The sequence below is a fragment of the Natator depressus genome, chromosome 6, assembly GCF_965152275.1.
Source record: "Natator depressus isolate rNatDep1 chromosome 6, rNatDep2.hap1, whole genome shotgun sequence".
Taxonomy (NCBI): domain Eukaryota; kingdom Metazoa; phylum Chordata; order Testudines; family Cheloniidae; genus Natator; species Natator depressus.
Genome location: NC_134239.1, coordinates 63,209,701 through 63,236,854, shown reverse-complemented (window position 1 = coordinate 63,236,854; position 27,154 = coordinate 63,209,701). Strand labels below are relative to the sequence as shown.

The 27,154-nt window shown below is 41.9% G+C and overlaps 1 protein-coding gene across 3 annotated transcripts in view; it reads right to left on the bottom strand.

Moving 5' to 3' along the window:
* RAD51B (RAD51 paralog B) overlaps positions 1–27,154 on the bottom strand; it is a 591,188-nt gene that overhangs the window by 173,708 nt on the left and 390,326 nt on the right. For all 3 annotated transcript variants that reach the window (XM_074955518.1, XM_074955519.1, XM_074955521.1), the window contains exon 10: positions 4,246–4,324. In XM_074955518.1, coding sequence (XP_074811619.1) covers positions 4,246–4,324 — 79 coding nt within the window. The remainder of the gene's footprint in view (positions 1–4,245; positions 4,325–27,154) is intronic.

Here is a 27,154-nt window from a genome sequence, read left to right as displayed (position 1 = left end):
TCTTCCTGGTTGTGTACATGTGGCTGAGTCACATCTACCAACTTTACAGACATAAACAAATGTATGTTCCATTTAGCGCCATTGAAACCTCACAACTATGGGAGAGCGAGCTGGAGTCTATTCTGACTCAGGCATCAGAAACAGAATTGTCAGGTAATCACTGACTGCAATAGTTACCAGAACTGGCGTGTCACTCTGAAAGAACTCAATTTTCTGATGCTAGGAGGAGTTTATCCCACTAACGGTTAGAAAAATAATCTTTTGACTTACATACTTAGTCTAGTAGATCTGGAATCACTGGAAGGGAATACCTATAAATAAGGAATCTTGTGTCATTATTATTATTGTTATTTTTCTTTTTAAGTGAGTCACTTTCCTCACTTTAACTGCAATTTTATGTTGCATTTGGGCGGGGTGGAGGTGGAGGGGTGGTAGAGGGACGCAAGCAATACAATTTGGATCCAGATTTCAAAAACTTGAACATTTTTGGGATGTTCAGATCCAGGTTTTTGGTTTGTCTGATTATTTAAGTAAAGGCTGTTTGATCTGCAGCTAGGACTGGATTTTGGAGTCGAAGTTCAGACTCATGAGGAATCTACATTACATTATATCATAAAACTAATAATAGGGTTTTTCTGAGTCCCCCGCCCCCCCAATGCGCACACACATCCACACCTACACACCATATTTTAAGTTGAGGATGAGGATGGCTGAAGACTGGCTTCCTTGGTTAAACCTCTGACTAGTCATCCTTGTTTTCCAATTGTCAAGTTGCATTTCTTTAGATTGAAAACAGGAATAAAAGGAGTGAATAACTGGATTCTTTTCAACCCTGAATGCTTCAAGTTTACAAAGGCAGCGAAGTTTCTCTCTGCAGTGACCTTGGGCAGCTTGGAGCTCTTCTCAAATGATATAAGAGGTGTGGTTTTTCCTTCATTAGAGTCTCTCTGAACAATTTTCTGTGCTTATACTGAGGCCATGAGATCCAAAGAGACCGGGCAAACAGAGCAGCAATTTACATCAACAAAGAGGATTTTGATGCACTCCTCCGAATGGGCAGCATTACCATGTTAATAGCCATTTGCTCTCAGCCCTCTTTTCCTAAGGACGCTGGAGACTTTTGCAAATGGAGAACAGTTCCGCTTTCCATTTTAATTGCAACAATAGCAGAAGAGATCCTTAAACTGCATCAAATAGCAGCCTGTGAAATCCCTAACTAGCTGCACCGCCTCTCCTGCTATTTATTATCCTCTGGTCCATGGAACAAAGCGGGGAAAAGCTCCTCCTGCTTTTAGCCCGTTTCACATATCCTAATCCCTCAGAGGCGGCAATGGGAATTGCTTGTGGAGCTGTTAAATCAAACTTTCACTTTGTCTTTTATTCCCCCCTCCTCCTTTATAATCAAGGAGTTTCCAGGTACATTTTCAATGTCAATTTGTTTATGGCCTCATGGTTAATAGACTAATGATGGGACCCCCACAGTTAGAGGAAAGAATCCTGGGCATTTCATTTCAGACAGCTGCTGTTTCTCACCAGTTCCCACACTCATCCCCTTGTTCTCTTGTCAGACGCCCTGAATGTGCTCCCCCTCCTGACACCGACTGCCATGCACAACAAAGACTAAATGGAAAAGCTGCCTCTGCTATCAGCCTATGGGATAGATTCCATTTGTTAGCAGTAAGTTGCCTTTCAGCCAGCAGGACAGGTACCATCTCTCGCCAGACATGCCTCAGCTAGCTGCCTGTCACCCATTACTCAGCATCTAGCCTCTCTTCAGAAAGAAGCACAGGTTCTACCTCTCCCATAGTTTCCAGGCACTTTTCAGGCAGAAACCTGGTCTCCCCTTGTACTAGATACCCAGTTACCTCTTGGCTAGCAGGTTAGGTATCCTCCTCTCTGACACTCAGCATTTCCAAATGTTTTGTTACACTTCTTCCTCTGTGTTTTGAGCAGTAACAAGCCCATTTTTGGTGCTCAGAACGGAATAAACGAAACAACAATAATAATAGTAATTTGGGGCCTGAATGTAGAACACTCACTCACAGGAGTAACCCCATTCAAGTAAATGAGACTCTACTCATCTGAGAAAGTGCTCACAAAGGTAAGTAAGTGTAAACAGGGCCTTAGTGCTTAGACACCATTTCTCAATAACACTGAACTCATTAAAAAGAACCGAGAAGAACAGAGGTGGATTACATAAAAGCACAGACTCAGATTGAGTCCTGTGACATCTAAGGTTCAGACACTGGAGTCTGGTCTCTGGTTAGGAGGTTAACTACTAAATGGAATAGACTGTGGCAAATTACTAGGGAAAACAGGACCTTGTTTTCCTCCCTATCTTTAATTAAAGTCAACTTTCCACAGCAATAAGAAAGGGAAAATAACAAACAAACAAACAAGGATCTGAAATTATAACTGCCTGGTCAAAATCTAATATGTGGATAAAATAAATATGAGTTTCAAACTGCTTTTGAGATGTGTAAAGAATGTACGACAAAGGATTTGTTTAGATTAATCTAGGTTTATCTTTTATCCTCCTTTCAAAAAAAAAAGTGATTTAACATTGTACAGCTGGAGACAAACGATAAAGTGCAAAAAGCAACTACCATCTCCCTGCAACAATGCAGTCTAAAAGCCAGCTATAAGAGGCTCCTACTCCACGATCACGGTAAATGACCAAGCCAATTTGTTTCTCTGAAAGGGCAGAATCCAATCAATGGGGAACCTGTACTCCTGGTTGAAGAAAGTGGACTCAAACAAACAAAAATATTCATCAGACAAACACTTCCATGTTCTGACAGAAGAGAACTTTGGGAAGGAATGATTTTCAGTGTTAGTGTCTGGGCATAGATACATCAGGAGTTGGGTCCACTTTGCTAGTTATGGTTAGAATGATCCTCCAGAACAATGAAGATGTTTGGGACAGACATAAAATAGCCCTTTCTTTTACTCTGGGCTGGGTCTAAAAATATCCATACCCACCCCTACTAGCCTACTCCACTTAAAGTAAAGAAAATTGTTCCTGACTTCTGTAGCCTGTTTAGGTTACTGATACCAAATGAGGCAGATTAAGCTTTCAGCATAAGTAAGAATGCACTGGATATAGTGTCCAACTGTTTAGAGAGCAACTAGTGGACCCCACAAACAAGCACACAACTGAGTCAAACAAACAAAAATGGATACATTGCATTGAAAATCATCTGAGTACCCTTTTTCTCTGACCATTGTAAATTGCTATTATTATTTGTATTAACGTAAGTAGAACCTACAAGCCCCAGTCATGGACCAGGAAAACACAGTGCAAGGTTCTGTAAAAAGACCAAACAAAAAGATAGCCCCTTCTCCAAAGAGCTTACAATCTAAGTTGCCACAGATCCAAGCCTATCCTAGCAGAATCCAGCCATAGATAAACACACCATTGAGTCTGGGAGTATGGCTTTTTGGTATGTAGTTAAATACAAGGCTTACACTGTTTCATAGGATCAGCTAGACCAGTGATTTCCCAGCCACTGAAGACTGAGGAATTGTGAGACTGAGGTTTTTAAACAATATCTGCTCCATAGCAGGTCAGATCGCATACATCTGAATGGGAGGGGCAGGCACTGATAGGTCTACCTTAAGAATTTATTCTGGTAAATTGGATCAATTAGGAAAATGGGTGGAAACCAACCAAGACCAGCTCACCAAAACATGGATTCAGTACGGTGAGTCCACTTTTTTCAACATATCAACAAATGAGTAGACCACTCCCTATTATACAGAATCATAGGTGTATTTATGGTCAGATGGCCTTCACCTTAAGGTAATCAAAACAAGACATGTATAAGAAAGGAGAGTGATAATGATTTCCTGTGTTTTTATTGGTCTCAGTCTAATGGCTACGAGGGGACAATATAATATTGCATATTTTTATCATATTTCAAGAAATGTATGTTTCTCCAGGAGAAGTATACCTACTGGAGAGATGCTACCAGAATAATTTGGTTTTACCTTGAATGAAAACTGGGAGACTTGATTAATTACTTCATGGCTCATTTGCTCTCAGATATATGGAAATACGCAGCAACACAATACAGTATAATTCAAGACAGTACAACAAAAGGAGCACTGGGAGTGTGTTTGTCAGCCAGCTTGCTCTAATACATTATTTTAATTAGTTATCAAGGCACCATTTTAAACAATCACAGTATTTCCTACCTTCAGCCTAGTTAAAACACCCATTGGTAAAACAATTTGTGACCTTACCTTGAAGAACCAGACCAGAATTTTCAATGGTGTAGAAGAAAGCTGAGAATGGAGCAACGGGAGATTTAGCAACCAGGACCTGCAGAACAACAACAAGAAATCCCTAAAATGTATTGATTACAACTCAAGTTTGTGGATTAATCTTTGTAGATTTACTTTTCTGAAACTACTACCATGAGTTAAAGTACAAGGTACAGTATGTTGCAGAGGGACTATAAAATGGCCATTGATTACGTCTCTTCAGTTCTAAAGTATCCGAGATTCTTATGAAAAACAAGTACAGATCATGCTGGCATTTTAAAAGGATTCATGGGTCTTGCAAGAACTTCATGGAAGTGTGCAGTTCATGGAAACTGCACACTCTCCCCCCATTTCTCTACTTCTCACAAGTGTTTATTAACCCTGGTCAAATATCATGAACTCTCTTGCTGGTGCAGTCAGTTGTACCCAGAGGGCTTCAGCTGAGTGAAGGCTGGTGGCACCACCAGTGCCTGGCTTTCCTGGAGGGTTTTCTGAGTAAGAACTGCTTTAATCTCCACTGATGGCTCCAGAGATGCACATCCTGGACACTCTCTATTCCATCCCAGTGGCACTCACCTTTAAGGCTGTGCTGCTCTGCTGTGTGTTCCCTGACAGCAGGGCACTTGAATTTAGCCTAGTATTCGACTGTGTGAGCTCTAATCTGCAATCAGGTCTAGGATGCTCCAAAGCCCAGACTTAGAGCTGCCTTAGCTCCATTACAGGTTTGACCACACACCACTGAAGAGGAGATGGGCTGTGCCATAGCTCTGATACACAAGAGACAGGCTTATCATTAAGGTAGAGAGTTGTAGCTTAATGTACCAGTCACCAAAGCCTGATGTATCACTGGCTTTTTGTACCGCAGGTTGAGGATCACTGACTTACAACATACACTGAAAAAAGAGAGATCTCTATCACCTCTCTGAAACGTGCCAAGCACTGCATGAAGGGTAATCAGCCCAAACCCTGAACCAATGATTCCTGCATGGACACTGCAGGAGAAGTTGACACTGACAGTTGTTGGTAAACACTTGAATGCTCACTGCTTTTCTTCCTCCCAAGAAAGGAAAGAAACTGGAAATCAGGTTACCAGCCTTTGGTTTTCAGAGCAGTGTTCCCAGCCTCACAACTCAAAGGGCTCCATTTAAGTAGGCTGCTGATCCAAAGCACATGCTTTAAATGCAGCGATGTCATGCCCATATGTCTATTATACCGGGTCTGACTGCTTTGTCTATTTCTTTATGTATAAATTCCTTTTAGCAACAACTATAAGGCCCTCCTAGCAGCACGTTTTGGGGCCATTCTTCTTAGGGATTAAAGTCCTGAAGCCATGTGTCTTATAAAACCCCACATCTCTCTCTGCTCCAGGATGTGCAAAAAGCTCTGTCATTTCTCAATGCCTGTTAAATAACACAGCCAGGTGCAGAGTTATCCCTTGAAATCTGCATGTTTATTACAGTTCATACAGTAATGGCCTGATGCAAAGAGATACAGCTCCCACTGATTTCAACTGGAGTTGCGAGTGCTGAATACTTCTGAAAGTCAGGACCCAATTCAGCAAAACATACAAGCATGGATTTAACTTTAAGTTAACTAAGTTGGGGATTGCTGGACAAGCAATTTAGCTGGATGTTTTTGCTAAAATGATCAGAAAGAAAATATTTAACCATTTTTATGCCACCAGATTTCAAAGACAACATTCCATGGGTAATGAGGGAAGCTCACCCCACTCAGAACTCTTATTTAAGACTTGACTGCAAACTTGGGCAGACAAGACTACATCATTTTACACTCATATGTGTTTGGAAAGTTTCTTCACAAATGCAAGGGCTAGGAGTTTAACAATATCAGCAATGAAGGCTTATATTCTAGAGCACAACTCGGCAGCAAGAGGTGGATTGTGCAGCTGAAGAATCATACGACACTTAACCTTCCAACAAGTGTTTGTCACAATTTGGAGTGTGATTAAGACCAGTTAGAGGTGGTATCACCACTTGTCCTGTAACCCCAAATATCTTAAAATGCTCTGCAGATGTAGCTTCATGTCTGGATGCTCCCAGCTAGCATACAAGTATGCACCAAGTGTCTGTGTGTTGAGCAACCCTGGTTCAATGCTCTGACCCCAGCAGCCTGCCTACAACACAATAGCCCCACTCTTGTCTCCACCAGTCTTTGGTTACTACTTTTAGGGTGACCCCAACACACCCCCAGTCCTGAATTCTCCCAAAATCATCTGCCCTGAAGTGGCTCAGCCCTCTCCTGGAATACCCAGAGAAGCAAATAAAGGTCATTGCTCCTCTAAAGAGATAAAGCACAGCTTATTACTTTAAGTGGAGTTAACAATCACTTCAGTTCAAACACAGCACTGGGTTGGTTTAGATTAAAAGTAAAATGGTTTACTTAACAAAAAGAGATAGGTTTTCAGTGAGATCAAGTGCAAAGAATACAGACAAAATGGTTACAAGCACATAAAAATAAAATATGTTTTCTAGTGGCGAAGACTCAACAAACTACAGCCTTGGTTCAAGGTAGATTTCTTGCTAATCTTTTTACATCCAGTCGTGGCCGACTTTCTCTGAGTCAGGACCTTCATAAGTACAAGGTGTTGGTTTCCCTGGTCTTCCTAGGTGAAAGATCTTTGCCTAAGCAGGTTTCTCACATATATTCAGTTCCTAGGGACTTCAACCCCTTTGGACGAAGGGCCCATCTTTCTCAGCTTGCAAGAGCTCTGGCCCCTTGTGTCTGTCCTGTGATGGATGTCAAGATGGCTTCTTGTATTCACTGTATTGTCCCCAGACTCAGGATGACCTCATACTATTCTTATCTTCCTGTGGACTTCCCACCCCTCTACTGATTTGTATATGTAAATGCGGCTTCCATTTTTTCTGGTCCCACCTTCCTTAATTTCACTGGAGACAGATAGATAGCTGCCTTCCCTCCTCTCTGGGGAAAAACCTGTTTCCATCTTTGTTTGGTCACAGACTTTAAAGCATAATATTAGTGCGTATCCATAATTCCTCACATAGTGTTAATACATACATTTCACAATGATATTAATCACCAATGTGTCACCAGTTTGCGTATGATACCTTACATGACCCATTTTAGATATAGATTATGACAACAGTGAGTTGGGGTACACTGGGCTGGTCAGACCATCTGAAACTCACTGCTCTGTACCAGGGAGTCCCTTGCCATCTGGCACTGGGGTGCTCTTAGGGTCACAGAGTTGCATGGCACAGTAAAAGCCAAGGAGATCTATACAGTAGCTATGCTCTATTTGTCTTATAGGTCAGCACACAGATCATATTCAGATTTCTTGTGACCCAGTCTCATATTATTCTGATAAAGGCAGCAAAAAAACACCCTCCTGACATCTGGTCTTTAAACCTAACCACGATGATCCACATTTTCTCTACTTCAAAACTAGATTCAATCTTATGGTCTTCAGAATTTATATGTAATGTTTGTTGGCCTGGCAATTTACCCTCACTAGTAAGGTACGAAATAAAGGCGGACACACAAATACAGCATGTACAGCCAAAGAACATCGGGTCAGTCACCAGCATCAATGTTTTGCTTGAGCCATGTGAAGTCAGCAAAGCCATCTCAGGATGCAGTGTAACCTTTGTGACCTGCTCCATGCAGGAACACCCCGCAAAGCAAGCACTTTCCCCTCCGGCACATTAATTATTGTTCTTACTGTAACAAGCTGCTGGAGAAAGAAGTGTGTTAGAGATCGTGTCTGTGATTCATCCTGACAGTATCAGAATTTCCTTTCCTGTACTTCCCACCCCCCATCTTTCACTTCAATGTTCCAGCTCTTCTCATTTGAATGTGGGGAGGTAGAGAAGCCATAGAAATAATAATTAAAAAAAGGTGCCACCATATTTGTCCTTACCATGCTTGTTGCATACTACTATAGTCTGAAAACAGTGTTCATTCTTATTCATCTGGGGTCATACTGAGACAAAAAACAGTAATGATGCTCTACTACAGTCTCCCCCAGAACTGCAGGATGTTTCTGTTAAACAGATCTACAGAAAAATAGTTTAGAAATTTGACATTTAAGGTCAAATTATCAGTACTCTGTGCAAAATAGGGGACACAATTGCTAATCTATATTTGCATGCACATTAATTGCATGCACAAATGGACAGACATCCAAATGACCATTTGTGCATTCAGTTACCATAGTTTTATGCACAGTCTTGGTATGTGCATAGATAAGTGTAAAGCTGCATATGCGTGCACACTTTCACAGGTACACCACAAGTCTCCTTTGAAAAATTTGCCATAAATTATCATTTGGGTTCAGAGTTAACATTCCATTCAGAAGAATGGGGGCAATTCATGCCAGGCAAAGCTTTTGTTTAATTTTACATTTCTGCAGATTCAGAAAGACAGCTTTGCACAGTCTTATTTTAAAGGTTATCTTTCCAACCAGAAAGGCTAGATATTCGTTTTTTTCAAATGAAATCTTAAATTTTACATGAACATAGTTTTGCAAAGTGTTCCTGATTGATATGCATATATGTACCTATTCAAACACCAGATTAGGAGAACAGAGGACAGGAATACAGAATAGCACCCAGGACTATCCCTGAGTTTGAGGCAGTACACAGCATTCCATGTCCCTGAAGGGAGGTGGGGAGTACAACCCTCCCAGCCCATCTCATACACACAGGGCCCAATGGACTGGGATCACCCAAACCAGCAACCTCCTTGATATCCCTCATGTGATTAAGGATTTGCAGGATGATGGAGTAAAAGGAAGAAGAGGGAAGCTTGCTATTTTCCAGAAGTTAATTTATGGGTAAATGGCTCTCATTACCACCTTGCTCAGGAATACTTGTAGCTAGCACCGGTTTCTCTCACCGGAGATAGAATGTTCAAGTGGCCAGCTGAAGGGTTGTGGCCAACTAGATAAGGTTTCCAGTACAACAAAGGTTCAGGAACATTTGAGCAGACAGATCTAACGGAGAAAATGTGCCTTAGAAATGCCCAGGTAATGTTAACTATAGATGTTACCCCAGCTTTAGTCATTCCCACCCCAAATTTGAGGGGTTTTGTAATCTGAACCGGAATTGAAATCCAAATTCTGCATATGATGCCTAACTTTATAACAGGCTAAAACAAAATAAAAAAAAAAATCAAACAGCCCCAAACTCTGAGAGTTCAAAATCCATCTCTGACATTTGCACCCCCCTCTTATATAAAGGAGGGTTTTTCACAGCCATTTGTTTGGTTTCATGGAGAAAAACTACTAGACAAATGCTCTAATCCTCTGTAGATGTACATGTCTACAGTCCTGACATCTCGCAGCACTATTTAAGCACTGGTGTCCTGTTGGGCATGGTGAAAGTGTAGTGTCCTGTTGGTTGGTGACGTATAATACTAATTGAGGTGATTCAGTGAGAAGAAACTTCAGTGTAGGAAGTTACACAACAGTATTTCTGAAAAGGATACAAAGGCAATGACATGAGTTAAGCTACACAAACTTCTTAGGTTTCAGAGTAGCAGCCGTGTTAGTCTGTATTTGTTAGTCTCTAAGGTGCCACAAGTACTCTTTTTCTTTTTACAAACTTCTTAATCTATTTAATCAATACACCAAGGATGAAAACGTGTCCCCATAGAAGTCAATGGCAAAACTCCCATTGACTTCACTGCAGCCAAGGTTTCACCTCAAGAGTATACATTTTAAGGTGGGTGGAGTGGCCCATAAAAACGTAAGCTGGTTATTCATTATAAGGTAGTCACTCTTGAAAGCAAACGGTAGAGTTGGATGATAGAAGAAGTTGGAAACAAAGTCATGCCAAAGCCCTGACTTGGCAAGAACCATCAAATCTTTTTTCAGTTACTTTTCATTTCAGTGTCACAGATTTACTCTAGACAGGCTTGTAATGATTATTATTTACTAAGAAGGTGTGATAGGTGCTATACAAGCCACAGAAGAAAATACGGTTCCTGCCATGAGGAGATTACAAAGATACAGAGATACCATGTAGGAGCTCAAATATTGCATTGATGACTATGGCTAGTAACTAGATAGATATGGTTAGATTAGATAAAATAAGAGAAGATAGATAGCACAATCCCAACATACAAGATGCTGGGAGACCTAATGACAACAAGAGAAAAAAGGTGTCTTAACGGAGTTTTGTTTAATTCGTGAAAGCATTCTTTTTAACACAGGTTACTGTTTGTGAGCTTTGCGGAAGAAGTGAATTGCAGAAGTCAGTGGTGTAACTGCAGAGCTATATAAATCCATGACAATATCAAGGAATATGGTGAATGGACAGTGAACTGAATGGACACGTCAATACAATCAAACTTGATACCAGAGCCCAAGTGCTGCCAGAAAACAAAGAAAATCAGGAATAAATCTACTACCAAAGGTAAAATTATCAAAATACAGTGGAGTTAAATCACCAATAGTTGGGAAAACAAGTCTGGAGTCTGTGAGATTATTTTGATTGTAGCTATGGAACCTCAGCCTGTAAAAGGGACTAAAGTTTGTGAAGAAATAAGATTTCACAATGGAAGTCTAAAGATATTAATGAAATCACAAACTAGGAGAATTTGATGAAGTATTTGATTAAATGAGTTGCCTTAAGGATAATACTTCATTTCTGTTCAAACCATGATGAAACCCCAGTATTCTCCTCCCCCGCCCCCGTCCCCTGGCACATTGAGAAATTGAATTCTAAAGAAGGTAAACCACTTGAAGCCTAGATTCTCAGCAGTGGTTAAGGAACACTAGTTGTGGCTGCAGCTGCAGATGGAATGGATGCAAAAATGGTTTTAAGCCTACTTTTGCATTCATCAATCCTGGAGTTGTCCGGGCACCAGGCCAGTCTATAGCATAAATTAGAACAGTCTGAAGGCTCCTCTAATTTATGTCAGCTACCAAAGTCTCCAAGCAGCCATTACAGCAATTGGGATTGACGATGTCCAGAGGTATCTAGTCCTGCTCCCTTTTACCTAACCATACTTGCTGTGCTGGTAGCCTGGAAGGGAGGGGTGGTGTAGGAGGTGCTCTTGCTACTCTATTCCACTGTAGGATCCCTCTACACTGGGACTATCCTCCAGTGGCTGGCTAAGATGGCTCAGGGCAGCTTAACAAAAAAAGAAACAGTGAAGCAACTGACTCAATAAAATCAATAGCACTATTAGAAAAACAAAACAAGTCCCCAAAAATATGCCTAGATCCCAAGGAACTGAACAAAGCTACAAAGGGAGAGCATTTTCAGCTCCCAAATATGAAAGAAGTAAGTAGCAGACTGAGTGGAACTAAACCCTTCAGTGTTTTGGACGTATCCAGTGGATTTTGGGAAACACCCGTGGATGATACCTAGGTATACCACATGCCATGGTCTTAGAGCACCATACCACACGGCAGATATTGCTTCCAAGAGCCACCTTTTAGCATCTCAATGTGTATGAAAAGTATTCAACAAGATGGCAGTATGGAGATCCCAGTGGTACTCACATCCTGGTTTAGGGCCAAAACAGAGAAGAATGTGAAATTTGTTCAAAGAAAGTTCTGACCGTGGCAGGAAAAAAGTTGAAAAATGTAATAAAAGAAAATGCCATATAGCAACACTGGAGCTAGAATATTTGAATAATTTATTAACCAAAACCAGATAATGCTAGAGACTCCTTTGAAAATACTAGGACGTCAAAATTAATAAGAATGACAGAGATTCCTAAGAATGGCCATGTGCTTTTCCAAATTCCTGCCACAAATGTTCATAGAAACTACCCCACCAAAAGAGTTCCAAAAAGTTGTAGGCCCAATTTTTTAAAAGGTATTTAGGCCTTGCTCTGCTCCCCGCTGCAATGCCTAACTGATTTAGGAGTCTAAGGGCTTGCCTACATGGTGCGGCAATGTGCATTAGAGAGGTGTGATTTCTAATGCAGACTAATGCATTGAGCATTAATTGGTCCATGTAGACCCTGCTGGTGCATATGTGGACCAACATGTTAGTGTGCTTTAGAAATCACACATTCATAGGGTGTTGCTCAACTTGAAAGTCAATGGGACTTAGACTCCTAAGTGCCTGAATCATTTCTGAAAATGAGATTTAAGTTCGTAAGTCAGTTGGGTGTGCGACACTGAGTCAAGCAATGCTTAAATTCCTTTAAAAATTTGGGCCTGTATAGCTACAGAAAGTGAGATACCCTCAAACACTGCAAAAGCTAAAGGAACTTTTAATGCAAGTTCCTGTTTTGCATTATTTTGGCCAGACAAATCAGTTACATTGAGAGTTGATGCCTCACAAAACAGACCCTTCTAGTCTTTTCTCCCTTTTGCCTTCCAGACAACTAAACCTGTCAATACTTGCTATACAATATTACAGCTTGGAAACCAAAAACTGACTTTGTCAATAGCATTTTATTCCTTTGCATGTCTTCTTGAATAACACATCAGTATTAATGCACTGGCCCGGTAGATGTCATAGAATAACAGGGTTTTGACAGCACTTGCTTTTTCTTTCTTTCTAAAGAGCTGGGGTAAATATTATTGTAGCACATTCCAGCCGAAGGACAGAAAGCTTCATGTTAGGCTTCCCCGCAGGTTGCCTTAACCTACCCACCCTCCTCCCCCTTTATGCTATGTTTTCTTAGTTGTTTTTATTTCCTTGAAAAGAAATACTTTGTCCTTTTGATCAGGAACAGATTCTCTTTTTTCTTTTTTTCTTTTCTGGTGGATTTACCCCATCTCATCTTTTGTTGTCAGTGACTGAGTGGTAACAGGAAGGAAGGGGGAATACCCAAGTGACACACACACATACATACACAAAGGATTTTTAATTAATAACAAAACTATGGCTATGACCACTCCAACATGTATTTTGGAGGTTGTATGTCTAAAATGCATGGATAAACCACCAAATGTAGTAGATTTCCAACATGAGTCTATCTCCCACCACTGCAGTTATTTCTTCTGAAATGACCTCAGAAAAATTAGTCTGTTTTGTTAGCCATGAATTCCCAACAGAACTCTCAACTGCATTACTGACAACTACATTTGCCTGGAAGAGCGTAGCTGAGAACTGAGAAGGAAACCCATTGAACTGGCAACGTCATTCAACAGGGAAGTGATTATCTTTGAAGGTTCAATTAGATGCATGTACTAATAAAACCAGTGCTAAACAAAACAGATCTTTCCTCTGATTGTGCCAAATGTCTGGGACAGACAATTCTCATGCCAGAATTTCGCTTAGAGTAGCTTTAGAAGAGATGTTTTTTCAGCTGCTTCAGAGCCTAGTAAAACAGTGAGGAAAACAACCAAGTTGATTTTGCACCAAATAACTCAACAGACACCATTTTTTTTCTTTCTTGCTGCTTGAATCTTCTGTCCCTTGTTGGGGTTCACCTGCCGCTTTAATGCCAATGTGTAGGAACTTGATACATTCTAGAAATGCAAATCCTGAGGCTGGAATGAAACAATTAAAGCAGCAGTTGTTATTTTGGGGATGGTCTATATTTTTCTCAGGATCATGACAGCTTCAATTCTTAACCCTAGCTGCTTTGTGCTGCCCCAGCGCAATCGGAAAGGTGTCTTACAGCAGCAACCAAGGATTCCCCGAGAGAGGGGAATCCTAGAATGGCATAGAGGCAGCACAGACAGCTGTATGCCATCTACTTCCCATTCTCTTCCACACAGGGAGCATGTTTAAGGAGGGAGTGGGACTGTTTCCAAGATAGGAGAAGGCACAGTGCACGGTGTGCTGCCAGATCTTTACCCAGCACCAGAGTCCCTGTGGGTCTTAGAGCACAAATACTTGGATTCTCCGCTCAGCAGACCTAGTGGATGTTCAGGGAGGCGGTACTTGGTAGGATCTGTGATACCTCCACTGTGTTATCTTTTCCACATAGCCTCCCTGAGGGTCCTGGAAGCTTCCACAGCTAAGTGGAGTCCTTGGTAAATTACTGTAATGGTGCCACTCTGTCAGGGAGCTGGTGACCAGAACCCAGTGCAGAGGCACAGGGCCCTTGCCTAGGTGGTCCTAATCTCCATCAGATCCCCTAGAATGTACAAGTCTGGGGAGAAGGCCCTCCAGCCTTTTCTGCAGAGAGGCAGCAAACATCACTCCCCGGATGGGATGATGTGGGAGGATCACAAGAGGGGATGCTCACAAAGCTTTTTTGCCCCAGAATCTCTTCCCGCATTTTTTCTGCCTGAAGGTACGATCTGCACCTCTGAATAAAGAATGAAACAGCATGGTATACTGAACTAATCATAGAACCGTAAGGTGGATAAGTCCTTAGTCCTTATAATTACAAAGATCTCAAATGTGACTTTAAGGCACAGCCCTGCACTGTGAAGTACGGAGGCACATCACCCTACAAGGAGCTCTGACATTAATTCTGCCTCCCTGGGTCTCTCAGTGTGTATGGGGAGTGTTATTGCTGATATGCCCCTGAAGGGACTGCAAGATCCTTCCATCCTCCACAGTCTGACAACTCATCATCATCATAGCTTGTCACTCCAAAACCTAAGCAAAGACCTGATACTGTCACTTATTTCAAACAGTTCCTTGGGAGAATAGCATGTTGACAGGGGAACCATGTCAGGTAGTTTTCCAGTGTTTGCCTAGGCACATTTGGGGTCACTCCTCAGCTTCCACTTGGTGTTATTGTCACCAGTCTTTGCCACCCCAGCTGTCACTTGATTTAGATTATGCCATTTTTTTTCATTTGAAGTCAGTGCCTGGGGGGAGTTGTTTTGAAGGAACCAAGTTCTTCAAGTTCATCTGCATTACCTGCCATTTTATTACTTTGGAGCCTTCCACAGTGGTAAGCCTCTTAGGTAATGGAATGTGTCCATACAGTGGGTGTCTTGGATCACGTGCCTGTTTTCTGTCTGCTTTTTACTGAAGGTATCCCACGTTACTGATGGTGGTGCAATCCCCATGAGGCTGTATAGCAATAAGGTGGGAGTCAGTTTTAAGGCCCTTTGATAATCCTACAGGATTGATCGAGTTCAGTGTCAATTTTGTGTGCCTGGCTCAAGCATGGCCTCATCAGGACACAGTGCCTCACAGCTAAGTAACAGAGGGCAAGACTGGTTCTTCAAAGTGTTTTGGGGTCAGCTCTCCATTTTGTGTTGGCCAATTTCTGGAGTACACAATTCCTGGAGTTCACTTTTTTTTTCCAGCTTCTTGATGTGCTCTTTGAATGTCAGCTTTTGGTCCAATATGACCCCAAAGTACAAGCTGTTCATAATGCTAAAGTATTGTAGCATCCTACAATATCTGGAGTTTTTGCTTGCCTGGTGGCGTTTCAGGTGAAAGGTACACATTTGTGTCTTGTTATGGTTGGCATTCAGGAACGATGTGTGATAGTATTTTTCAAGTACACTCGGAATCAGTTAAAATGTGCTCAGTGTCCTCAAATCTTTCATAAATGAATCTTTGCACATTGGGGAATTCTGGTTGGTCGTTTGTGTAGACATTAAACAGCCAGTGAGATAGCACTGAATCTTGGGACCATCCATTCTGCTGAGTATGCCATCGACTTTTCTGACCATCCATATCTACAAGGAAACTTCAATTCTTGAGCAGGGAAGAGACCAACATGCTATTTCTCAAAATTCTTGCCAATTTCAGAAGAAGTGCACAATGGTTCATAGTGTTGTAAGCAGCTAACAGATCAACAAACACAGCCTCTATAATTTTACAGGTTTCGAAACCATCTTCAGTGTATGGAGTTAGGTTTACATCTTGGCCACAGCATAAATGTCCTGGGTGGAAACCGGCTTGGTTATCAGTCAGCTGCCCCTCCATTACTGGCACTATTCTGCCCATTATCATCCGCTTATATAGTTTGTAAGTTGAGCAGACTGAGTATACAGGGTGGTAACTCTTTGCAGAGGCAGGAGCTTTTTGAGTAGTGCAAACACTTTGGCCTGTCTCCTCAGCTTAGGGATCTGCATTGTCTCCATGGAAGAATTAAAGAAGTCAAGCAGCCACTTCTGTACTCTCATCCCAAAGTGTAGTAATAGTTGATACCATTGAGTCCACCTGCCTTTCACATTTCAGCATTGTCATGGCTCTTGTCACTCCTCAATGTTGAGCTCCTCACTGTAAATTCTGCTCTCTCGAAAGAGTGAGAAAAGTTGCGGCTTGACTTGTTTCATGGGTTGGTTTTCAATTTAGGATAATTGGTACACAGCATGGTTGGGAGAGACTGCAGTGATGAGCTATGGTTTTTGTTGATCAGGATTCAGTTTGCAAATGGTGATCCTGACTTTTTTTTTGCGTTATGGCACAGATTTGTTGTTTCTATCAACTCCATCCAGAGATGGTATCGCTCCTTCCCAATCTCTTTAATAAGCATTTCCCTGAGCCCAGTGGTTTCTTCACCAAAGGGATCCAGGTCAAACAGTTCTGAATATCTCTCATGTTGTTGGCTTGTCTGTTCTGAAAGCCCAGCTATATAGACAGGTTTCAGAGTAACAGCCGTATTAGTCTGTATTCGCAAAAAGAAAAGGAGTACTTGTGGCACCTTAGAGACTAACCAATTTATTTGAGCATGAGCTTTCATGAGCTACAGCTCACTTCATCGGATGCATCCGATGAAGTGAGCTGTAGCTCACGAAAGCTCATGCTCAAATAAATTGGTTAGTCTCTAAGGTGCCACAAGTACTCCTTTTCTTTCAGCTATATAGAGTGTCGAGCATCCCCTAGGGATGAGCTTTGGGGCAGTTTTCCACACCCAGAAGACAAATTCTCCATTGTGCTTGTTTGTCGGAGTAATATTATAAATGGATCCATCCAATTCAAAGGTAAACTCTTCTCAGTCAGCCCTTCTGAAGTTCAATCTCAGCAAGTACTTTGTTTCCCTGCGTTGTAGTGCAGCCTCTATTGTCACTTGCACTGGTCAATGCTGCAATCTTGGGATTGCTATCACAACTGCCCCCCTCTGAAATTGCCTACATTTTCTGAGGTGATAAAGGCTAGGTCAGAACTGTACACCTTGTTCCATTGTGCGCTTTGGAAGGTGCATGTGTCCTTGAAGCTGTAGACCAAGGTCAAGTTGCTTGTTCCTGCCCACTTCTCAACTTCTTCCACATTGTTGGGGTCTCCCCAGATGGTGGTGTGACTGACGTCGCCTATGACAAGACAGTTTTTCTGGCAGTGGAAATTTGGTTGGCCATCCAAACTGTTCACCTGGTATTTTGTAAACAGAAACTACTACTATTTGATTAAGTTCAACCATGATAAGTTCTATTGTACCATGGTGTTTCGCAGCAGCAATTTCCACCAGTCTTTTGTCACATAAAAGTATTGTGCTGCCATAGACGTTGCTTTTGAAATTCACAGCAATATGCATACCAGGGATGCTTGGTCCTGTTGTCTCTCTATGTATCTCTTGCAAGCACATAACGTCTGCTTTCATGTCAACCTTCTCTGCAGAGAATCTCTCCACATAAAAACTGATGATTTTATGTGCCGATTTTGGCTGAAAGGGTCTGTTTATATCGACAGCTATGTCTTCTATTGCAGTCTCAGGGTGTATTGTCAGATTTGGTCCCTCCCATGGTTAGTTGCCATGAGAGATTAACAGGGGTCACAATATGAAAGTCTCTGACATGACCCCCTGGGGCAAGGTAGCGAGACATGACCCTACATCCTCTAGGATGTCTTGAGCACCATGGAGCACACAGAGTGGGGATGACAGGACTTCAGTTGTGCCCTACTGCTCTGAAGGGGCATGGGCTCCTGGAATATCTTCCCCCACCTTGTGCACCCAGGAAGCATCAAGGCACAATCTAGCCTAAAATGATTCCCTAGAAAAATGTCATGTCTAATTTGTCTCTGCACTTCAGTGGAGAAATTGGGTTTCATTAAGACCAGGTTAATGGGCCAATAAAATTATTTATAGGGCAGTTTAAATGCATCATATCTCCCCTTCCCACAAAGAAAATCTTCCAGCAGAAACTGTTTAGAAATGGGTTTCCTTTCTATTTTTTTTAAAGAACAGTGCAATAGCTGCTTGAAGTATTTTATGAGAAGTGGGCCATAAATTCTATCTAATTAGGGTAGACAGTACATGAGCAATATTTGTGCTGTGTGTATATCCTACACAAGTCCATTAGCACAAGGATAGAAAGCTGGCTAGATCATGGGGCTCAACCGGTAGTGATCAATGGCTTCATATCTAGTTGGCAGCCAGTATCAAGTGGAGTGCCCCAAGGGTCAGTCCTGCGGCTGGTTTTGTTCAATATCTTCATTAATGATCTGGAGGATGGCATGTATTGCACCCTCAGCAAGTTTGCAGATGACACTAAACTGGGAGGAATGGTAGAAAAGCTGGAGGGTATGGACAGAATACAGAGGGACCTAGACAAATTAGAGGATTGGGCCAAAAGAAATCTGATGAGGTTCAACAAGGATAAGTGCAGAGTCCTGCACTTAGGATGGAAGAATCCCATGCACTGCTACAGACTAGGGACCGAGGGGCTAGGCAGCAGTTCTGGGTTACAGTGGACGAGAAGCTGGATATGAGTCAACAGTGTGCCCTTGTTGCCAAGAAGGCTAACGGCATTTTTGGGCTGTATAAATAGGAGCATTGCCAGCAGATCCCCAACTAAATCATCCCAGCCAGGGCTTTGTCAAGCCTGACCTTAAAAACCTCTAAGAAAGGAGATTCCACCACCTCCCTAGGTAACCCATTCCAGTGCTTCACCACCCTCCTAGTATCCAACCTAAACCTCCCCCACTGCAACTTGAGACCATTACTCCTTGTTCTATCATCTGGTACCACTGAGAACAGTCTAGATCCATCCTCTTTGGAACCCCCTTTCAGCCACTTGGTCCCTAGTCTGTAGCAGTGCATGGGATTCTTCTGTCCTAAGTGCAGGACTCTGCACTTGTCCTTGTTGAACCTCATCAGATTTCTTTTGGCCCAATCCTCTAATTTGTCTAGGTCCTTCTGTATCCTATCCCTACCTTCCAGCGTATCTACCACTCCTCCCAGTTTAGTGTCATCTGCAAACTTGCTGAGGGGGCAATCCTCCAGATCATTAATAAAGATATTGAACAAAACTGGCCCCAGGTCCGACCCTTGGGGCACTCTGCTTGATACCGGCTGCCAACTAGACAGGGAGCCATTGATCACTACCCGTTGAGCCTGACGTTTGGGCAGGGGGCTCTTGACCTGACTCAGAAGCTGATTAAGGGAGCATTCCATCCTTAACCATCTGAGTTTAATATCCCTGTTCTTCCTTGCCCTGGATTTGAGAGCCAGGCAGAAGTTGCACTTCTGGGAGACATGGGACTCCCCCAAGCAATGGACACTCTTAGAGCAGGATTGGCACCATTTAAGACTGGTGAGCCAGGCATGCCCTGCCAGGAGAATAAGGCTCCCAAAGGGATGGGAGAGGAACAAAACAATCCTCTCTCTAATTAAACCTAGCTAACTACCTAACCAACCAACCAACTAACTATAACTATCACGAACAACTAACTAATCCTAAACAAACTACTATAGGAAAACTGTATATAAGAAAGCCGATATGTGCTCAAGACAGACACGCTATGGCTCCATCTCAGGCCGAGGCGATTGAGAAAGAACTGAGGAGGTTCACCTGTGCAATCTTATGTAGCCTCAGTGTCCAGGATGAGGAGGGATAGGGAACATGCATGGGCTGAATAGACACTGCTAATGGAAATTCTCCAATCAAGGGATTGAGAGGCACATGCGCACGTGGAAGTGGAGCACCCGTAGGGCTACTATTCGAAGAAGAATGTATATACTCTATTACACAAAAAAACCCCTATGGCCTGGTCTACACTTAAAACTTAGGTTAACATAGCTATAGTGCTCAATGGTGTGGACAATCCACAACCCTAAACGCTGTGGCTATACTGACCTAACCTCTGGTGTAGACGTAACTAAGTCGATGGAAGAATGCTTCCACTGACCTACCTACTGTTGCTCAAGGAGGTGGAGTTCCTACAGTGACCGAAAACCCCCTTCCATCTCTGTAGGATGCATCTTCACTACAGGGCTATACCAGCATAGCTATGGTGCCATAGCTATGCCACAATAGTTCTTGTAGTGTACACACAGCTTAAGTTGAAAGAATATTATTAAGTTAGCAAAGTCATGCACTCAGAAGTTAGGAAATGTCAGAATTAAGGTTTCCTATATAGTGTCAAGTATCAGGGGGTAGCTGTGTTAGTCTGTATCCACAAAAGAACAAGGAGTCCGGTGGCACCTTAAAGACTAGCAGATTTATTTGGGCATTATTGTGCCCAAATAAATCTGTTAGTCTTCAAGGTGCCACCGGACTCCTTGTTGGTTTCCTGTATAATGTCCCTCCACCCGCAACTCTTTTCGCTGTGTCTTTGACCAGCCATTTTCAGTTCCCCTCCCCTGTCTCCTCACCAGAGTTGTCTGTCCCCAACTCCCCCTTGCTCCAGTCATCCCCGTATCTACATTCCTCATTCTCAATGGCTTCCAGTCCCAGTCTCCCTCAGTTCAGTGTCCCCTCGACTTGGCACCTTGTCCCAGTCAGTTTTAACCAGCAATTCCAGTTCTCCCTTGGCACCCTGGCTCCTCATCAGATCTGTCTCCCCTCTCCCACCACTTCCTTCTACCTGCCCCACTGTTTCCCAGGCCTAGACTCCTAATCCAGCCAGTCTTTTCCTTCCAGCTCCTTGTCTGATATCACTCTCCCCACAATCATTCACTGGCTCCCCAGCCCCTCCTCCTTTCCTTCCCCACCTCCCAGTCCTAGTTTCTTTGCCCAGCCAGTCTCAATATCCTTCTACATATCCCAGCTCTGTTTTGTCCAGCTGTTGTGCCCTGCCTGACACCTAGATTGTATTCATTGTTGCTTTATAAAAATTTCAAAAGCACCTAAATCCTACTTTTCAGAGTGACTTAGACACCTAGAAGCCTAATTTTAATTGAAAGTCAATGGGGCCTAGACTTCTACATGCTGAAGTCACTTTTGAAAATGGTACTTAGATGATTTAGAAAATTCTACCCTCAGTCCCTAATGCAATGGGGCCCTGGATCTTTGATTCCCAGGCACTAATACACTACAATTAATAAATAACATTATTGCCTTCTTGCAGGGGGGGAAATTGGAGCACAAAGTCTTTAAGCGACATGTTCCTGTTCACACAGTAAGCCAATGAGAAATCCAAGACCATAACTCCTTCCTTTATTATTATTATTATTATTATGTATCAAGTGTCCATCACATGCTCAAAACTCACCAAACATGGCAGAAGACACAGTCTGTGCCCCAAAGAACTTGCAGTCTTAAATGGACACTGATAGTATTATTCCAATACATTCACACACAACAAGGTGATGTGAGGTGGTAGGTGAGAGATAGCCAGTGAAGGGATTCAAAGAGAGGAGCGATTTGGTCAGAAAGGTGGAAAAGAAAGATGATTTTAGCAGCAGCATTTTGTACAGACTGGGATAGGGCATCCATGTGAAATATGGGAGGCAAGAGAAGAGTTTATTACGGTCAAGTTGAGAGATGTGGAAAGGTGTTAGGGATGGAGAAGTCAGGACAGATTTAAGAAAATATTATAGAAGGAGCAACAGTGGGTGAACAAAGGTTTGAATAAGTGAGTGAACTCATGACGGCAAAGGGGAAACATGAGATGGAATCATCAGAGGATAAAGAACTGAACTAAACCCCACCCCACAAGAATTAAATCAAGTCCAGTTCTCAAACCATTAGACCGCAACCGCAGTTAGTCTCTAATTGGTCATCTATGAAACAAAACTTAATATTACAAAGATGAAAGCAAAAGCACACACAAAAAAAAGTTATCAAAAGCACTTTGCTAGTCCAGCTCTTCCTATAATAATGAACAACATCATAGGCAATGACTCTACTAAAATAAATGATTCCTGCACACACATGTGCTTAGGCTTACTCCCGGAAGAGCCAATCAATGCTCACAAAGGATAGAAAAAAAACAAACAAAAGAAGGAGATAGAAATGAAAAACAAGCCTCCTCATGAACAAGAGGACCAACTCCTGGAGAGAAGATACATCGTAAATCTCAAGTCTTGCCATACATGGCTGCCTAGGCTCCTGCTCCTAGAGAGGAATATGCAAAAGAAATCTTGCTGATCACAGGGAGCTGGGAGTCAGGATTACTGAGTTCTGTTCCTAGCTCTGCCACCAATTCACTGTGTGACACTTGGTAAATCACGAAACCGCTGTGCCACTGCCTAGGGTCCATAGCAAACTCTGGAATGGGGACAGAAACCTGCAGTAACTTCATTGCTTAGTGACAGGGTGTTAATCCTCTATCAGCCAACTAAAATGCTAGGGGCTATATATCCCACCACACCACATTCTTCCCCACATAGAGGCTGCAATGAAAAGGTTAAAGGGCAACAACTCTAGCGTTCATTTTTCTCCAAATCCAGTTGGGTCGATCACCTCTTTCCCCCATAGAAGAAACAAGGGCACACATTTTGGCACCTGGATTCTCCACCATCGCCAAATGGCTCCATGCAGATATTTCCCATCATCAGGATGCTATCATTAGACACTGATGTAAAGGAATCTAATTCTCCAAACCTACCACATCTTGAATCTATTTTGTCCACATAACTGATGGCATTGGATGAGCAAACGTCTCTATATTGTTCCAGCTCTTGTGGTGTGTATGCATTGATTTGACCATAGACATCTAGTGAGAGAGCCTTAACATGAGAAAATGTCCTGCCATTTTGACATGGTTTTGGCTTCAGTCACTATAAAATGACTTCTAGATATCCCTGGATTCCGCAAACCCAACTTCACTGGAAAGAAACCAGCAAAAGCTCAAATGAATAACAAATACGGTCTGATAAATGAAGGCGGGCGGTAGCTCCCTTTTATGGACACCCAGCCAGCCAGTTAGCTATGGGATCCCTCTTAGTAGTTGTTCTCTACTTGCTTTACATGTAAAGGGTTAAAAAGTCTTCCTGGATAGGTAAAAGAAAGGGAGTGGGCACCTGACCACAAGAGCCAATGTGAAGGCTAGAACTTTTAAAAATTGGGAAAAAATTTCCCCTTTGTCTGTCTGTGTTGTTCTTGGGGAGAGAGGGAACAGGGCAGAACTATGCTGTAAAAAACTTGGGCCAGGTATGAAAAATCATCAGATCATATCTAGAAACTATTCATTTGAAACCCCCGATATGTCAGTAGATCAGGAAACATCTAGGAAGACGCAATTAGGTTTATTTCTTTTATTTCTTTATGGCTTGTGAATTCCTCTGTGCTAACCCCAAATGCTTTTGTTTTGCTTGTAACTTTTAAGATGGACCTCAAGAAAGTTATTTTGATGCTTAATCCTTATAAGTGGTTCTTTTTAAATCTAGCAATAGTCTGAGTTTTCAGATGTATTTTCTTTCTTTTTGTTTTAATAAAATTTACCTTTTTTTAAGAACAGGTTTGGATTTTTATGTCCTAAGAGGTTTGTGCACATGTTGTTTAATTAGCTGGTGGCACCAGCTGATTTCCTTTGTTTTTCTTTCTCAGCTCTTCCCCAGGGGATGGGGGGGCACGGAGAGGTGAAAGGGCTTGAGGGTACTCCACAGGAAGAAATTCCGAAGTGCACCTTCCTGGGTTCTCAAAGTGGTTTTTGCACTTGGGTGGTGGCAGCATCTACCCATCCAAGGTCAGAGAAAAGCTGTAACCTTGGGAGTTTAATACAAGCCTGGAGTGGCGAGTATTAATTTTTAGAATCCTTGCGGGCCCCCAACTTCTGTACTCAAAGTGCCAGCGTGGGGAATTAGCTTTGACACATGCCCACAGAAAAACAAAACTTTCCAAGAAGGTGACCACCCATTCAATACTGTGACATGCCCCAAAGCCTCACAGCACTCTGTATGATGGGCCAAATCCAAATCCATAAAAATTGTCCTAACTGTCCTGTTTTCTTCATTTACTATTCCAGATTGCAAATAGAAGCTTTAACCTTCACAGTCTGCCTTTCGCCAGCCTGATGTACTCAGAGATTCACAAACACTTTGTTGGCAGGAAATTGTTCTTAGTGATCGTAAACATTACATGCTCTGAGGTTATGTTCAGATAAGCATACAACATTCTAGGTGTTCATCCAAATCATGTCTTAAATACCCCAACTTTTGAAACTGGGCTGGAAATCTCATAAAAGCAGTCTGTCCTGAGGGTACTTTCTCTCATTCAGACCAGAAAGACTTGTTCCGATCTCATCCAGAATCACAGAGTAGGCTCAGATCTAGGGTTTCCGTGGCTCTTTATAAAATAATGTGTGAGGAAAGCCATGCAGCTCTATCCAATTCTATGACTGGATAAAATCACCCAATTTTCATGAAATTCCCCTTTCCACGGCCACTTCCTGTCTCTTTGCAACAATCACTCTACTTCGTAAATTGCAGGTTGATGTCTTTTCCTGGCTTCCCAGTCGACGTAAATTGCATGTTGACCTTTTCCTGGCTTTCCAGTCAATATAAGAAGTCTCAAGAGGCCAAAAACCTCACAGAAAGACTGATTATGGCAACCCCTTATGCTGTAATATGTTTGAAGCTCCATAGCCTCTGGTGAGCCTCCTACATGGAGGGGGAATTCAGGAGATAAAGCCATTACAATTTACCAAGTGGGGAAGGACACTTAGGGAATTCAGTCTGCCCCAGGTCTCTGGTACCAAAGTGAAACAGGAATATGAAAAGGGGGAATCTGCTCTGACTGGCAGGTCAGGAGTGTGTGCATGTGGTGTGAAGCTCCTGGGAGCGCATGCCCCTACGTGGCTGAATACTGTAGCTTGCACAGGCCTAAGGTCTCCACTGGCACAGAGAAAAATGAAAATCACAAAGTTAATGGAAAAAGAAAAGGAGTACTTGTGGCACCTTAGAGACTAACGAATTTATTTGAGCATAAGCTTTCGTGAGCTACAGCTCACTTCATCGGATGTATAAAGTGGAAAATACAGTGAGGAGATTTATATACACACAGACCATGTAAGTTAATGTAGTTTTTCAGATACTTCAGAAATATTTGGTTTGAGTTTGGTTCTAGAAACAAGAAAAGGGTTCTATGTTTACCAAACTGTTCAATCCGGCTTATGTTCTGATTTCACAAACACTACCGTATCACATTGAACTTGTGCACTGAATAAGGCAGGACTAGTGTGGAAATATTAATGAAACTGTGTAATTAATGACTGTATCATAACAAGTACACAAACACATACGTTTTATATGTGGGTATAGGTATGCATCGGTAGGTAAAGTTAACATGCACCGCTGCTGTGTCTGGGCTTCTTTCTTTCCTCATCTTGGTGAACCTCATTAATAAGTCCCTTTGTAACATATCTCCCAAGTGGTTTCTACTGGAAGAAAATGTTATATAGTTGCATAGATAGATAGATAGATAGATAGATAGATAAAGCCAATGCAATCTCTGATTCCATGATTTTTAATCCCTCACAAATCTTCATGCAGCCAACACATTGCCCTTTCTCGCGTATTGTCAGCATTTTGCTTTCTTTTGGCATGTAAGTGACTCTCTCTCTCCTTCACACACACTCACCATCTCTAGACACTACTAAAACCAACAATGTCCCTCATGGTTTCTTGATGTGAAGCCACAAACTAAAGTTCCCAGACACTGGCCAGGAAGAAATGGGATTCAACCAAACCCTAGACCACAACATAAATATTTTCACCCACAGTATTGGCTGCAAAAAGCTTTAAGCATGCAACAAAAAAAGTTTTCCAACTGTTTTTGAGCTCACTCCATCCTTTTCCAAAAAGTAAAGTTCTTGGAGAAGATCTAACAATAACAATTGCAAACTCATATTAGGAATGAGATACTAATTTCATCATATCTTCTTAGGCTTCAGTAGAATATACTTCAGGTATATTCAGCAGAATACTCAGTAGAATATACCTGCAGTATATTCCAGTAGAAAAACCATTAGTATATTCAGTAGAATATACTTCAGGTCCCACTGGAGGACATGAATAAAAATGATAATAGATGTTGGATTTGTAAGTCTGATAAAAGCAAATGAAATACACCCTTTGGGAGTGCCCTCATGTTTATACATTTTGGGAAAGGGTGATAGGCAGTCTTTAATTTAATATTAAATTTAAAACTTTTTATGGTACCCAGCTTTTCTGTCGTGAGAAATATTAACAACAGCGATGTTACCAAGGCAGAAGAAAATATTGTGTTAAGGGCAAGTTTAGTGGCCTTACAAAAATGGAAAACATCTGTACTGCTGAATGTTCTACACTGGTTGAATAACATTGGCAAACCATTTCTTTAATAAACAAGAAGAGCTTAAGGAGAGTTGGTCTAAATTTTGGAGGCTTCTGATTAATACATTTTTGTTGAATTACTTTATAATTTTGTTATTTGAGATAAAGGAAAACATGTTCTGTTTCACTGAATTCTTTTATGCATGATACAGACAGTTACATAGTCATGTAGGACCAGAAGCAGCACCTTAGATTCATTGTGTCTGGAATGTTTTGATAACAAATGTGCCATGGAGGACATTCATCAAAAATGAACCCTCTCTTGTCATTGGGTAAATCAAGGGAGAGGTGAAGCGTTTGGATCCTTCCTGTCACAGAATTATTGGGAGTTGTATTTATGTCTACAATGCCCAGATACTGTACTATGGTGACTGGTGCTTTAGAAATTCAGATAGGTATATCAGATATAAATACTGCCATGCCAAAAAGCCCCCGAAAGCTATGCAACTTGTGGGGGAAAACATAATAAGTGAAAAATTCTCTTCTAATCTTCCCTCTCCCACCCTGTACCCAAAAGGCAGATAGTGAGTTCCAACACAAAGTGTTTATGTACTAAGTTCCATATAGCTATCAAATGCTTACAATGCAGTTGAATTGGAAG